Source organism: Labrus mixtus, chromosome 21 (genome assembly GCF_963584025.1).
Source record: "Labrus mixtus chromosome 21, fLabMix1.1, whole genome shotgun sequence".
Taxonomy (NCBI): domain Eukaryota; kingdom Metazoa; phylum Chordata; class Actinopteri; order Labriformes; family Labridae; genus Labrus; species Labrus mixtus.
This window is the reverse complement of record NC_083632.1, coordinates 12,049,650-12,065,971: the sequence shown is the minus strand read 5'-3', so window position 1 is coordinate 12,065,971 and position 16,322 is coordinate 12,049,650. Positions and strand designations below refer to the sequence as shown.

General features: G+C 39.5%; 1 protein-coding gene across 2 annotated transcripts; it reads left to right on the top strand.

Moving 5' to 3' along the window:
* Positions 1–352: 352 nt before the first annotated feature.
* Positions 353–16,004, top strand: spop (speckle type BTB/POZ protein). Of its 2 annotated transcripts, XM_061028072.1 has the most exons (11): positions 395–481; positions 1,752–1,812; positions 9,000–9,206; positions 9,299–9,420; positions 10,186–10,337; positions 10,463–10,590; positions 10,688–10,865; positions 11,166–11,221; positions 12,308–12,430; positions 12,804–12,946; positions 14,341–16,004. In XM_061028072.1, exons 3-11 carry the CDS (start codon positions 9,129–9,131, stop codon positions 14,483–14,485), a joined length of 1,125 nt encoding a protein of 374 aa, XP_060884055.1. In that variant the 5' UTR covers positions 395–481; positions 1,752–1,812; positions 9,000–9,128; the 3' UTR covers positions 14,486–16,004. The 2 variants fall into 2 exon arrangements, with proteins under 2 accessions (XP_060884056.1, XP_060884055.1); XM_061028073.1 differs by lacking the exon at positions 1,752–1,812 and having other exon boundaries at positions 353–481.
* The last annotated feature ends 318 nt before the right edge of the window (positions 16,005–16,322 follow it).

The following is a 16,322-nucleotide window of genomic DNA, read 5'->3' as shown; positions in this document are numbered from 1 at the left end:
ATTGGTATGTTTGCAGATAATCTTAAAATAATTAATCCTAATTTAAAACAATAATCCTTCAGGGTGAGACGATAAAAAATATATATTTATCATTTCTAATTTTAATCATATTAAGATTTCAAGGTTGATATTTAATCTTGGCACAAGGCAAGAGCTCAAAATTTCTGCTGATTAAATTGAAATATATTGTTTTTGTTTAGGTATTAAAAATTACTTCACCACATTTAAACTATTGTCAAAATAAGGGCTACACATAATGATTGATTCTTAAGAAGGAAAATAAAATAAAAACATGCATATGGTTGACTATAATCCCTATAACATTGATTCTGAGCTTCATAAACTGATATTCTTCCGAGGCAGCAGGGGGCGCTCTGTACAAGACTCTCGTGCTCTACTACTTTTACAGACGGCTAACCTGCTAGCAAACAACAACAGAAGATCCCGGACTACTATCGTTGTAATTAAACCCAACACAAAGGTAAGACCACCGATACATGAAACAGAAAGCTTTACTTTAGAGTCAAAATTCTTAAAATAAAACATTAGAGGATGTTATGTGGCGTTTTTAGTGAGTGTTTTCCGTCATTTTCCCCGACCTTTTTGTGAGGCTTAGGCTAAATGCTACATTGATAGGGCTAGCTTGACGAATACGCTCGCATGCTAACATCAAAATGTCTGGATTGTTTTTTTTGTATTGTTTATTTAACTGTTGTGGTAATACATCTTGCTATCGTTTTATTTGTATTTTATTTTAACATGGAGACACCAGTCTGTACGTGAGACTTTAATAAGGAGTCAATTTTAAATGAAGTATCGTAATAATCTGTATTAGCAGATCAACTACTGTCAACGCCTACATGGACTCCAGAGTTTCATTTACCAAGAACACATGACAAATAAGAAAGATGGACAGCAAAAACAAAAAGAAGGGTGGTAAGAGTGAAGAAAAGAAAACATCGCTCTGTTCTAGTGTTCGACCATAAGTCATTAATGTGGTTAATACAAAGATGACAGGGATGAGATTATCTGTGTCCCGATGATACTAATCAGAACTATTATTAAGTGTTGAGACGTACTAAAAGTTTATTAAAACAAATGTCTGTTTTTTGGAGTAGTTCTTCTCTCAATCTCCTCTGTAATCAACGTTTAAGCGTGTTTGGGCAGATAGATAGGGAGGGGGTAAGAGAGTTATCTTCTAAACCTGGCAGATCAGATCATGAGTCAGGTTCACTGGACTCTATGGTGGCTGGGAAGTGCAAAGCAAAAAATACACAAATGTGAGACACATTTTGAAAAACATTTTTACATTTTTAGAAAACAAAATTACAAAACCAAAAACACTTATACCAAGAAAAAAAAAAACACATTTACATCTTATAAAACAAATTTACAAACGACAGAATCTTGACAAAATGGGAATGTACCAAATGTCGGAAGTGACCCGGAAGTGATGGAGTGAGGGGTCATTTTGTTTGTTTTGTTTTTGTCGCGGTACATTCCCTTTCCGTCAAGATTCTGTCGTTTGTAAATTTGTTTGGGGGACTGTTAAAAGTGTTCTGCATCTTGTAATTTTGTCTCAGCGATTGTAAAAGTGTTTCACATCTTGTAAATTTGTTTTGTCCTTGGTAAGTGTTTTTGGTTTTTGTAATTTTGTTTCATAAAATGTAAAAATGTTTTTCAAAATGTAAATTTGTCTCACATTTTGTGAAAGGGTTTAACACTTCGTAATTTTGCTTTGCACTTCCCAGCCACCGTAGGAACCAGACCACTGACTGAAGAGTTTTGTCTATCACTCATGCAGCCAGGCAGGTGTTGAACACTGTTACATTACATTAGCATTGATTTCTTTATTTGTGCTCTACTCATATATTTTATTACTATGTGTAAAAACTGCTCCGGACAAGGGTTCATTCAGCTTTCTAGAAAACAGTTTGTGACTGTTGTAAGCGATGAACCTACAAAGTAAGTAAAGAGTATGTTTAAGTCTGAAATATGGAAACACATAATCACATTTTTTAAAATATGTAATATTGTACAAAAGATTATCCTATGATGCATTTTTAATGTATTAACTTTATAAAATTAGAAGGAAATTCGTCTTTTCAATCTGTTATTGAGACATGTTACTCACTTGGGCTGCTAGATTATTGCAAACATCATTATCATTATTTATTTTGATTGATATTGAGACCCTGATCATTAACATGATTACTCATTGATTTTACAACATCAGCATCACATGCATTTATTGTACATATTACAGTCTTAACACTTTAACATTCTGAACAATTTGAAAGACAAGCAATACATGAAAATAAGTACATAATAAAAATATAAACATGTACCAATAAAAATATAATAACAAACACTGAATCATTTAAGTCCCATTGTCGTACAGTAATCGTTTCATCTCAATGATCTTTTTTCATGATCATGGGAAGCCAAGATCACAGTTAAAATTTAAACTCGATTAATTGCCTATAACTAAATACACAAATACACACATGCACAAACAGGACCAATGGACATGCATTAATGGAGAGATGTCAGAGTGAGGGGGCTGCACACACAATTACTTACTTTACTACTAAATAGTTCATTACTTGGCATAGATTAATGTCAAGTTTAGCCAAACCAGATTGCTTTACAAAATTGTCAATATGATGAAGAAAATCACATTCATTTTTCAGTGTTATTCATTTCCAATGTTAATTTCATGATCAGGATTCTTTATTATCTCAGAGGGCCAATTTGCTTTACAGCCAGCAGTACCAAAAAAACCTGTAGAAGAACAAAAGGAAAAGTGCGATTAATCAGAAAAAAACATAATTGATTAAAAAGGGCAGTGGTAATGAATGAATATCATAAATAAAACTAAGAGGATCATTTTTGGACACACGGTAAGAAAAACAAAGTAGAAGATAGAATCAGTTATATTTGAACAAGTTTGCTTGCCCGCTTCCATCGCTGCAACATCTGTTGGTTTGCTGTTTGCCTGGTAAACCAAGGGGCGTCCAAAATGGCCGTGTGGGAATGTCTTAAAACCGCCTACCTTCTCCGGTCAAAACAAAAACAAACCATTCCAGACCGGAGATGAAACTTAGGAGGACATACTGGCTGCTTCATTGTTGTCCAAGAAGCCAGCACTTCAACATAGTATGTTTCCTTAATGTCTGATGATGTAAGGTCATTGTATAATTTAATTCAATCTTGCATATTGCTCCTTTAATGATAGAAATAGAAATAGTGTAGCCCTTCTTCCCTACAGATCATCTAAAAGCTCAGTGCTGGACTTGTTGCTCTGCAGCCTGCAGGAGAGTCTGCCCTTAGAGGTCAACATGTCAAGTGTTACTGTTGGTAAAGGTATGAACTAGGTGACTGGAGACATTAGAAATGCATTGAGCCCCCCCCCCCTTAACCTGCCCTGTCTGGGGAATTGAGGAGGGCTTTAGTGAGGAAGTGAAGGCAGGAGTTGAAGCCTAGGTGCTAACGCTTTTTTTGCCCCGTCAAATCCCCTTCAATGTAATTGTGGGTCTGCACAAAGTCAGGGATGAAAGCGAGGCGAGCCGATCGCTGTAGCAAAATCAATAGTTCATACCTCTGTGAGATTGAGTTTTGTGGAAAGGAGGGCAGAATATGAAATCGCTGCCACAGAGGACCAGCGCGCTTGGTGCAATCGATTCTGGGTCCCTGCACCAATTATACGTTTAAGGTTTGTCTGTGGCTTTCTGCAGTCCTCAAAGACCACAGCTTTGGAAATAGACATTGTGTTCACTGACACATTGACAACGGTTGCAATTTTTTTCCATCCCCCTTGGATATAGGTGTCTGAAATGCCTCCATTCCTCCAGTCTTTAATTTAGCCCAGAGATTGATTTGTCCTTTCCTTGCTGTGGGGGAGTGAAATGTCAGGCAAAAAAAACCACACTGCGGTCATAACGTCATTTTATGTATCATATCCTAACACATACATCTTGCTTTTTTTTTGGTTTTGGACTTCTTACAAAACAGTGTGGCTAAAAAGGGATTGTATGAAAACTGCTGTTATTTTCAGTCCTTTTGACTCCACAAGATTAAAATTGTTGAAAGGATCAGAGGTTGAGAATTTGAGTGAGTTAGTGACATTTGTCTCCTGTTTGGTAGGATTTTAAGTTACGCTCTTGAAATTTCAAAAAGCTAATCTCTTATGTGTTTACATTATAATACAAAACGCTCCTTACATGTACAGTGCTGATGAGTGATTTGATTGCCAAAATGCTGCAGACAACTTTCAAACTTTATCACCTGCCTTGGACTCCTGCTGGCTGTAGCTTGTGTTTTGTTTTTGCAGACTTCCGAGTTCTTGATGAATTTATCTCAAAAATAGGTTGAATTGGTGCTGAATGCAACGGAGGGAGAAAACTTTAACATTTCATTCTTGATTTGGTTCAAGTGGTTACTATTGTAGCCACACGTGTTGTAAACACATCAGAAAACATTTTTTATTGAGCAGCTACTTTGTCAACAATACAAAAGCAACTGGTGTTTTAATTATACCATGAGCAGCTTTCCACAAAACAGCAGGGCAGAGCAAAGTTGTTTATTTAATGGGAAGTTTGACGCAGCCTGTCACTTAAAACTAATGTTACTAAGCCACTGCCCCCTAGAAAGTTAAGACAAGGATAATTTTCTCCTTTATTTCCTTCAGCTCCTTCACTATAAAAGCAAACTCTTGTTTTACAAGTTGTACCCACTGAATGCTAGTCTGCTGTAGGAAATATTTTGTTAGCATTGCATGATATCGCTCGGCTTCAGGTTCACTATTAACAGTGAGACTGTTTCCAGTGTGATCAGTTGCACTGGACGAAATGCACACAGCCTCGATGCTTAAGTAAGCATGGCATTGACAATTACAGAAAACATACAAAATGTACAATACACAGTGTTTCCCCTACCATTTTTTTTTTAAGATTTATTTTTGGGCTTTTTGGGCCTTTATTGTAGGGATAGGATAGTGTTTGTGTCGGCGTGTCAGCATGTCGGCGTGTGTACCCCCCCCCCCCCCCCCCCCCCCCCCCCAACGCTGTGAAACACTGATACAGTATTAAAACCGATTTGATCACAAGGAGGGAACCAGGGAACCCAAACTGTGTAACAGGTGCTGGTGGAGTTTCAGTGGAGTGTGAGTTTTTTGTCTTTGTCCACCTGTCCAAAAAGCCTTTCCTGAATTCTCTCATCAAACCTCTCCCTTTCCTTTGTCTCCATCTAATCACTTTTTGTTGCAATTTATCTCTGACTGTCTGACACACTGACGGTGGCCTATCTTTCATTTGCCACCTGTTTTTCCATTTGGCTTCTCTATCACTTTACTTTTCATTTTCTCTCCCTTTACCCCCATATTTTATCTTTGTCTTCCTCCATCTCACCAGTTAACGTTGTTTCAGTATAAAGAATATTGGTTGGGTCTTCCTTGGATTTGTTTTAAAAAGAGAGTCTGGAACCTGGGTAAGCAAGTGTTGGGTAGGGACTGTTTTGTGTTGGCTTAGCTAATGTAATTATAGGCACGGATAAACACAGTGGCATAGCAACTATTTCTCTGGTTAGTCCTTTAAACTCTATATTTGGGCTTGAATTAGGACTGGGTACTCAAAGAGTTAACTGCCATCTTTTATATATCCTGAGTTTCTCTCAGATTTTGTCAACTCTCCTTTTTCCCTGGAGAATATTTTTTTCTCTCCATGGCTTATTGTCCACTTTGAATGAGTCTTAGCAGTATCACTCAGTTCCTGCAGAGTTTTATTTTTAACAGGGTGTTATTTCTGCTTCAAACATCTTGTCCACCCTGACAGGTGTTTTATTAAGTTGGGGCTTTGCAGCAAATGTCCTCCTGTTGCTGTGTGGATGATAACATGGAAAAACATAGAATTTGTACGCATTACAATAAATAAGAGACGTTTGTTCCAGATTTAAATTCAAGGTACAGATTTAGCACGGGGTGATTGATCCTATTATTTTTCACAGTTCTGGATTTTTGTCTTATGAAAGCAAGATAATCGATAAAGCGATGATTGTGTTATGGAATGATGCTCTCATCATGTCTGGTGTAACAATTAGAGCACAGCCTTTACCTTTGTGTGGTGGAGAACTATACTCCGGCTTGATAGACAGCTGGGAAAAATCGTTTTGATGTCAAGATCGCCTTCGTTTGTTTTCTTGTGATCTATTTAATATCTGACTGTGAACTCTGTCTGAGGACGGTGGAAAGTAGAAATAACGTTTCATCTGTCTGCAAAGCTAGTTTCACTGTTTTGCTTTTGTCCAGTAAAATGACATGCTTTCTTGTTTACCTGAATTAGTCATAAATTGCAGAATTAATACAAGATGATAGATTAACCATGTTAAAAAATCTAGGTCTCAATATTAAGAATACATTACAAAGTTTGTTAATAAGATTTTTTGCCATAATTGAGAAGCCCTTCATTTTTTCCATCTTTGGTGAATAGGAAGGTAGATGTAGTTTTTCTGATAAGAAAACATACATTAATGTATAAATACTTTTGAATTGACAGGAAATGATCAAAATCTTGCCAAACTTCTAATGGTAAAGTTTCAATCTTGCATATTGCTCCTTTAATGATAGAAATAGAAATAGTGTAGCCCTTCTTCCCTACAGATCATCTAAAAGCTCAGTGCTGGACTTGTTGCTCTGCAGCCTGCAGGAGAGTCTGCCCTTAGAGGTCAACATGTCAAGTGTTACTGTTGGTAAAGGTATGAACTAGGTGACTGGAGACATTAGGTAAAGTTTCTTAAACATTTTCTTTGTGGCCCGCTCCAACGTCCTCTGATCAGTTGTACACGTGCATGGAAACATATTTGCCCTTTTTAAATTATTCAGAAAAAAATAATTCTCAGAGGTCTGAAAAAAAAAGTTTTGTGGCAGCTTTTTTTTGCTGTAAAATTGAAAACATGCTCAGTTTATTCAAAGGGGCTCTGAGGCTGAAAAAAGATTGTCATATAATCATGGCAGTAAAATGTTTTTAAAGGAGCAGTATGTTATGATATCTACTGAGTTTTTAAGGCACCCCCACACGGCCGTTTTGGACGCCCATTGGTTTGGTGTTGCAGCGATGGAAGCCGTCAAACCAACTGGTTCAGATATAACGTATTCTACCCGACTCAAGACTGATGCAGAGCTGGCTAAACACTGAAGCTTTTATGTTTGCGGCAACCCACGTGTGCATTGACTCTAAGTGAGGGGGCGGGGGGAGACGGCTCTCTCCAATGTTTAGAATTTGGACTGCAGTATCAATTTTAAACACTACGTGTAAGAGCTACATATTAGTCCTTTCAATTTGTTGAAAAGTAAGCTTCCCAACTTCTTAAAATCAGTCAGTGTAATCGACAGAAGCACAGAGCTCAGCTCACGGCTGTCTCTATTTGTCACACCGCTTGTGACCCAAATTTAATTTGTTAATGAAGACATTAAAGGCCCTGGGTCTGAGAGAACGGGGGAGATGGATGAAGAGTAAAAGTGAAAATAAACAGTGGAGGGGAAAATGGCCACAGATTACCGAGGGGTCCTGGTCAAGAAGCTGGGAGTAGTGTTGTATATATATATATTTTTAAAGATTTATTTTTTGGCTTTTTGTGCCTTTATTGTAGGGATAGAGTCGGAAATCAGGGAAAGAAGTCATTTAAGGATACCTTTCCGATAGAAAAGGACAGCTGTCATTAAAAGTAAACTATGAACACCAAGATTCCTTCAAGTGTTTGTGTCGGCATATCGGCTTGTCCCCACCCCCCCAACGCTTTAAACCTAGGGGAAACACTGGAGTGGAAACAGCAGTGTTCAGGCCTGACCTTGCAGCAGGATGAAAAAATGTTTCTGGCACTGAGTCAAGGTTGGGTCCAGTGCTGGACGGGTAATTTGTCCTTATCTTCTTCATTATGTGAAGAAATGAGGCCAGTACAATACCTGCACTCCTTTATCACATAATTAAGCACTGACTCTGACCTCTGTGTCTTTTAATCTGAGAGAGACAACGGCTTCTGTCCTTGTGGTCCTCACTAATGCTTAACTTTGTCTCATGTGATGGCATTTTGCAGTGGTTTGCATATATCATTTTATCTCCTACACTGCTTTGTGAAAAGTGCATTAGTCACTGACGATTTACTGTTATTGATTTACATACAGGAATACTCAGACGAGTTACAGCAACACACGTGTGCAGAAAACTCAACAATTAGCCAGTCCAGTCCTGTACCAGAGGACTTTTCTGTGGCAGTTCATGAACAGCTGAATATCTAGAATTCATTATTTAGTTAATAAGCTTTTTAAAGACAGTTCACTCCAGTGTGCATCTGCTGTTAATTTTCATCCAAAGGAGATCAGTGTCCAGGAGAAAGATGATACAGGTCAGAGTTTTTTTTAAATAGATGAAATATTTATTGGCACTAAAAGGAACAGTTAATGATCTTGCAGAGAGCCTGGCATCAGGGTTACCCACACACATAGAGTTTGTGATCATGCTGGTGAAAAGAGTTTGTGTATTTTGAGTTAGGAAACATGCACACAATACCGCACAAACTTCCTGTGTGACTTGAAGCTAATTGGGAAAACTTGGATTTGGCCACTCTGCAGCTCTGACCCCCACCACAGTCCTGTGAGGCAGCTTGTTTATTTACAGTTAATTTTTGAGACTTAATTGCGATTGCGGTGAGTATTGATCTCGAAAACAGGCTCGGATCATCGATCTCTTGCTGTCCCCCGAGTGGGTCAGGGACAATTCATCCAGCCCCGGCAACACCACAAACCCAAGTGCAGAGTGTGTGTGGACACATGAATTAAATGATATTCAATCTTAACTGGATCAGTAAAACATTCAGTGCCTGTGTGTTGCATCCTAATGAGCTGAGCTCAATGTGTTGGATTGTCTGGCCTCTCTTTGTTTGAAGTTCTAAAAGATGGGATTGAATTTCCAGTCTTATCAATTATCTCTCACATTGTCTGTTCCTAGGGGGCAAACTGCTTCCATCTGGCGAGAGCTGATGCAGATGGACGTCAGAACTGAGCATTGACGAGTGGAAGCGACAGATTCCGCCGCATTCTCACCCTCTTGCCCCCAACACCTTCTGTCACGCTGGCAATGTCAAGAGTCCCGAGTCCCCCTCCCCCTGCGGAAATGTCCAGCGGGCCTGTGGCCGAGAGCTGGTGTTACACTCAGGTAATGTGAGCAGAATAGATCACACCCAGATTCAGTTAATACTGTAAATAGAAATAATCAAGGTCTTTACTGAGTATCTTTTCATTTATCAGATTAAAGTGGTGAAGTTCTCATACATGTGGACCATCAACAACTTCAGCTTCTGTCGTGAGGAGATGGGGGAGGTCATCAAGAGCTCCACCTTCTCATCTGGGGCCAATGACAAGCTGAAATGGTGGGTATCCACAAATCAGTGATTCAGTATGGGTAGTCTTACAGCGTTGTATGGGAAGTGGACTGCTGGGAAACATCTGTAAAGTTCCACCTTGTCTTATTAGTTTGACAAGTTCACGTTTGCATATATGACTGGGATTCTGTCCTATACAGGGCTTGTAATCTTCATTAATATTTTATCCCTTTTTATTGAGCAAAATAAAATAAAAAAACACCTAAGAAATCAAACTTAACACAGCACAACCCTGTGAATTATCTGTAAGTCTTGATGCAGAAACCAAAACTAGACTAAAACTGGTTTAAAAAGCTTTTCTCTAGGGGTACCAGTGGCGCAGTGGGTAGTGCGCATGCCCAATGTATAGAGGCTATAGTCCTCCAAGCGGGTGGCCCAGGTTCAAATGTGACCTGTGGCTCCTTTCTCGCATACAGAGAATCTTGCAATCTTGGAAGAAAAAAAAAAAAAAATTCACAATAAACACTTCTCTAATAGTTTCCCTACATTTAAAAAAAAAAAAAGAAAAAAAAAAGAGTTGCTTTAATGTTTTTCATTCATTTCTGTCTCAATAAGGAGAAAATGTCAGACACCAAGTATGAGATAATTTTGTATCTCAGCCATAATAACAGTAGGTTCTCTACTCGTGAACGTTTTATGGCCATCAATTAAGTACTTAAAAGTGTCCTATATGAAACATAACAGTGTTACAACTGTATAACCTCCATGCCCTCTACTTAACATCTTGGCTTGTTAACCTTTCACCACCTTTAGGTGTTTGCGTGTAAATCCTAAGGGCCTGGATGAGGAGAGCAAAGACTATCTGTCTCTCTACCTGCTGCTGGTCAGCTGTCCGAAGGCGGAGGTACGCGCCAAGTTCAAGTTCTCCATCCTGAACGCCAAGGGAGAGGAGACTAAAGCCATGGGTGAGTCAGCTGAGTCTGCTTGGACTTTAAACAGCACCAGAGTCTACAAGAGAGTCATATTCTACATGTAACATTTTAAATTGGAGAGTCTAATAAAGTTCTAATGACTTGTGTTTGTCCTGCAGAGAGCCAGAGGGCGTATCGCTTCGTCCAGGGGAAAGACTGGGGCTTTAAAAAGTTCATCCGGAGAGACTTCCTCCTCGATGAGACCAATGGTCTCCTTCCTGACGACAAGCTTACACTGTTCTGCGAGGTAATATTTCTAGTCTTCCGGGCTTGTAACTTTTCTCACGACAATTTTCGTTTTATGGAGTATGCATTCCATTAAACGCCTCTCCTCCTCTCCTCAGGTGAGTGTGGTGCAGGACTCGGTCAACATTTCTGGTCAGAACACCATGAACATGGTGAAGGTTCCTGACTGCCGGCTAGCAGACGAGCTGGGGGGTCTCTGGGAGAACTCGCGCTTCACAGACTGTTCCCTGTGTGTGGCCGGTCAGGAGTTTCAGGCCCATAAAGCTATCCTAGCAGGTACACACATGAGACTCTTTTTAAAAGCTTTACTATGTGTGTGTGTGTTGTGTAATTATCTCATGATAAGCCACATACTAACATTTCTGCTGTTGTGTGTGTGTGTGTGTGTGTGTGTGTGTGTGTGTGTGTGTGTGTGTGTGTGTGTGTGTGTGTGTGTGTGTGTGTGTGTGTGTGTGTGTGTGTGTGTGTGTGTGTGTGTGTGTGTGTGTGTGTGTGTGTGTGTGTGTGTGTGTGTGTGTGTGTGTGTGTGTGTGTGTGTGTGTGTGTGTGTGTGTGTGTGTGTGTGTGTGTATTCAGCTCGGTCCCCTGTATTCAGCGCCATGTTCGAGCATGAGATGGAGGAGAGCAAAAAGGTGAGCACAACCTCCCAAAGCTTTTTTTCATTCTTAGAAATAAATTCATTTTGTTCCTCTGTGTTTTCTCCTGCTGTGCGGAGGCTTTAAAGTGAGTGAAGGATTGTGTGCTGTCAGACGGCTGCAGCACAGAGCTGTTTGGTGAAACTGAATGATAGGACACCTGAAATGAAATTGTCCTGCCGTACTTGAGGGTCAGGATTCATCCTTCACTGACAAAGCTACAGAAGCAGAGAATTGCTTTTTCTCATTTGTGCACATGCGACTGTGAGAAATGAAATTGCAGGAGAAGCTGCCCAGTTATTTTTTTCTTCAATACCAAGACTATTTAAGATTTAATGTTGGGCAATTTATGTGAAACGAAAGTGTTTGATCCAGTTAAAAATGGAGGAATGGTATTTAAAAAAATAAATAATCGAATACAGGACAGTACAATTAATAATTAATTAATTTAATAACAATAAAAGAGTTGTGTTTTAAATGTTGAGTACGATTTTAGACGATGCATGATATAAATCACTACAGATAACCTGTCAAAAGAGCAGAGGTGCAGGTATTCTAGCGGTTAGTGCGAGTGCCGCCTGTACAGAGGCTTCAGTCCTCAAGAGCAGGTGGCCTGGGTTCGAATCCAACTACAAGCTACAAGCAAAATTACAATTCCAAGTATTCTGGTTTTTCAAAATGTGATTGTCCGTAGAAAATGTTCCATTCAATCAGCAGAGTGAAATTTATGGAGGTACAGAAACTTTAATTTCATAATATGAATGGATTGTTTTCATTTCTTCACCTAAATTGGTTAATTTCTACAAATATTCATTCAACCTTTATTTATACTCGAGGTCATTGACCCTCAATTACAATGACATCACGTCATTACAGAATCACTGTAATAAGGGAATGTTATTTCTTATATCCCCACATAGTACAGCATACTGTACAGTTTTGGGCCATGTCATGTCTCATCATTCATAGTTTAAATACCAGGAGTACCTGATGAGAAATACCTGTAATAACTGACAACACTCAGGATGTGCAGCAGTGAGAAGCTTGGATAGATAACCGTTGTTGTTCTTCTGTTTCTGTCAGAACCGAGTGGAGATCAACGACGTCGAGCCGGAGGTTTTCAAAGAAATGATGTGCTTCATCTACACAGACAAGGCTCCAAACCTGGACAAGATGGCCGACGACCTGCTGGCAGCAGCGGACAAGGTAAACACGACAATCAGAGACAGAATCCGATTCAGGTTGACTGCCTAGTGGGGTTAAACTAACGAAGATGAAGAGATTTTTCTTGTTGTGTTGTTATTATAAATGGCACATCAAAACTACAGAGCTCCAAGATAAATCTCATTTATTCAATAAAGTTAAATAAAAATAAACAAAATAATTAAGAGCTGAATTGTTTATTTTACAGTTTTTTATTTATATCTTAAAAACAGATATTTTACTTCATTGACTTTGAGTTGTGACATCACAGACTTCAAGTTTTATCGTCATTTTCGACATTGAAATCGTCTCTGCAACAATTTCCCGACCTTTCCCAGCTGCTGAGTGAATTCTGATGTTGTGTCCTCTTTGTCAGTACGCTCTGGAAAGACTGAAGGTAATGTGCGAGGACGCGCTGTGCACCAGCCTGTCCGTGGAAAACGCAGCCGAGATCCTGATCCTGGCCGACCTGCACAGCGCTGACCAGCTCAAAACGCAGGCCGTCGACTTCATCAACTAGTGAGTTCACACGGGGGGGAAAAAAAAAGAGCCCCTCATCACTTCTAATGAGGTCTCCGGATCCTTTTCACAGACTCACACATCATCGAAGTGTACAGAACGTTTTGTCTCTGTTGTTGTGTCTTTGTGTTACTTTGTGATGGTAGCAGGGCGCAGTCACTATCTCGCCTCTTCTCCTGGTGTTAAATCTGATAATGAAGTTTCACATGTCCCCTCATCAAGCCTGGGCTCTCTGATACACATCGAGGCTTTCAAAGTGATCAGGGCAACCTGACTCGTCCCAACGTGCGCCGTCACCGAAGATTGTGTGATGTCGGCTATATGTCAGGGATAAGATGATTAATTGATTCATCAACTGTTGCCGGAACAAAATAATTATTGATTTATTTTAGAGATTTTCTACTTTGCAGTATTCTTTGTTATACTATATTGATGCTAACCTGGGGGGTTGACGTCTCTGTATGCATCATGTGATGGTTAAGTTCAAGTTGGTCATTTTAAATTGATTAACAAAAAGGTCAAGAAGAAAAAAACTCTGCTATACAGATTTGTAATCTTTGCTTTTTAGTTAAATATTGAAAATGTTCACCTTTTAAGAATTACCCAGAAAGGTTTAAAAAAAAAAATTGGGTTTAAATTTGGACACAAAATTTGTAGTTCAATGTTTGTGACCTTTTATACAAGTAGAGTTAAATTAAATCCATTTTTCAGTGGATTTGTGTTCAATGACACTCACCAGCCACAACGATGGTACTAACAACCCATAACCCCTAAATTCCACCAGATGCGTGTTCGGTACATCTCCACTCCTCCGCGGCGGCAGAGCTGATAAGTTTCACTTCAGTCAATGTGTGTGCTTCCACCGCTCCGCTGCGCTGCATCTTAGCTCTGTATCAGCTCCGGCAGTCCGGAGCCCTCAGCAGCAATGAGCAAGGCTTCTATTATTGCTGGATGTCTGAGAACGGCGCATCAATTAACCACAGAGCAAATTGAGCAGGGCAGGAAGCCGGACTCTGAATCAAAATTAAAACATCTGGTTTATTTTCAGAATAAAACGCTCCTTTTTAGCACTAGATCATATTTTAACTACATCAAGAAAACGTCTTCATGGGCGGACCCGCACACGCACCTAGTGGCAGTACTGAGTAATGCAATTCTTTTTGTTGGAGCTAACCTCAGTCCTTAAAATAGATATTTGGTTGTGTGAACTTTTATATTACTCGGGACAAAAACTACTGCTTTTACTTTTTAATATATTTTTCTACATAAATGGGCCAATAGTCATCAGGGAAAAAAACAGATTAATAAAGTCTACAATCATAAGACGAAACCTGATGTATTTATTCTGTTTTACCAGGTTTTCTCTAAACTTCAGTGTTTTTTTGTCCCTCCAGTCATGCTGCAGAGGTGATGGAGACAGCGGGCTGGAAATCGATGGTGGATTCTCATCCTCACCTGGTGGCTGAAGCTTACCGCTCACTGGCCTCAGCTCAGTGCCCCTTCCTCGGACCCCCACGCAAGCGCCTCAAACAATCCTAACAGCCTCACAGGGAGGTGTTTACACTTCTGTGTACACACAACACATGCAGACACACACAAAAACACACATATACGCCCCCCGTGGAACACAGGGACATCTTTTCCCCTTTGCTGTTACCTACCACACTACCTACAGCCACCCCCAAATACCCCCCTTCTGCCCCATCAAACCTGCTGTATTTGTCTCTTCTGAACATGAAGGGAGGAGGAAGAGAAAGAAGGAGATGGACAAGAGAGAGGGGGCAGGTAGGCTCGTGAAGTGGATGTTTGTCGTTTACAAAAAATAAACCCTCCCTTTTTCTCCTCGGGTCGGGCTTAGTGAGGTCTGACATTGAGCTCTTTCCCACGTGTGAAGTTAAATCCTTCGACATCCTGCGAGTACCTTCTTTGGGATCCATTCAGGAGGAAGAACTGGATACAACAACTATCCAATCAGAGCCATCTGTCTACAAATATGGAGACTTAAAGGATACAGGAAATCTTATCAGAAGGCTTCTCTTTGCTGCGTCGGAGAAGACCCCAAACTCAGAGACTCATGGGACTAAAAAAAGAAGCAGGCCTGTCAGTGGAAAAACTAGAAGCCCCCTGAGAAAGACAACCAAGGGCTAGTAACACAAGGAGATATGGGACAAAATCATCAAAATAGTTCTCCCACAGAAAGTTGGGAAACATTGCACTAAAGTCACCCCTCTTCAACCTGTACCAGCAGTAAAGTAGAAATACTGTAGGCAAGCACACATGGACTAAAGACCCGGCAGGACCACCAAGAATAAGAACCCTTTAACGAGAGTGATCCGAAAGTGACAAAGACAACATGTACTCCCATATCTATACTTCATCTGCGTCCGTTTCCGTTTTTTCAAATACCTTTAGGGGGGTTAAAAGTGTAGAGGATACAGAAAATAGCAACGCACAACTGGATGTCATTCTTGGTGAAACTGTATTTTGTCCGTGGATCTGTCTTTGTAGCCCCTTGAGAGAAAATAAAATCCAAGGTGTCAACGAACAAACCAACCAGGAGAACACAGAGGGAAGCGTAAAGTCCAAATAACATTAGGATTCAATCAGGCATATTAATGTTCTTTTATGGTGGATTTCTTATTTGTTTTTGTTTTTTTCCCTCAGAAGTGTCATTTCTATTTTTTTCATAGAAATTTGTACAGAGACGAGTGTTTTTGAAGCCGTGTCAGTAAACAAAAGCATTTTCAACGGTAAAATTGAAAAAAAGCAAACAGATGTTTTCTTTGCAGGCATGAAGACTGAGGGGAAATGAAATTGAAATGAACACGTTTTAATGTTCAGAAATGACCGAATGTGAATAAAAAAATGCAAACCGAGGCAAATCACATGACAAACATTTGAAGTTATCATTTTAAACCTGGTGGAAAATGGTAATGGATAGAAGGAACCGTCGTCGTTTCTTTCCTGTAGATATCGCTGGTTATGAGAAGTGACACTTAGTTGTTGCCATTTTTTGTTCCCAAAAGAATAAACCACAACTATTTTGTATTGAATGCAAGGCCATGTTTGTCCGGGTGTTTTTGTGTGAATTTGTGCTCCTGAATCTTTTATTTTCAGCCTTCACATTGAAGTACAGGAGGTTTATATGAAGCGATAATGGGTTTGATATAGAAGTACAGTTTAGACTAAATACATGAATAATGGGGTCAGGAAAATGATTACTTTATTAACCCTTTATAACCATAAACACAAAGAGGATTGTCCTAGTTATTGTTTATTATTGTTTTCCGCTTTTAAATCTCTACAATTCATGCTGAAGTGGTTAACTTTCAGAAATGTGCATTAATAAGTATTTTTTTTCACCATGAAACAAACA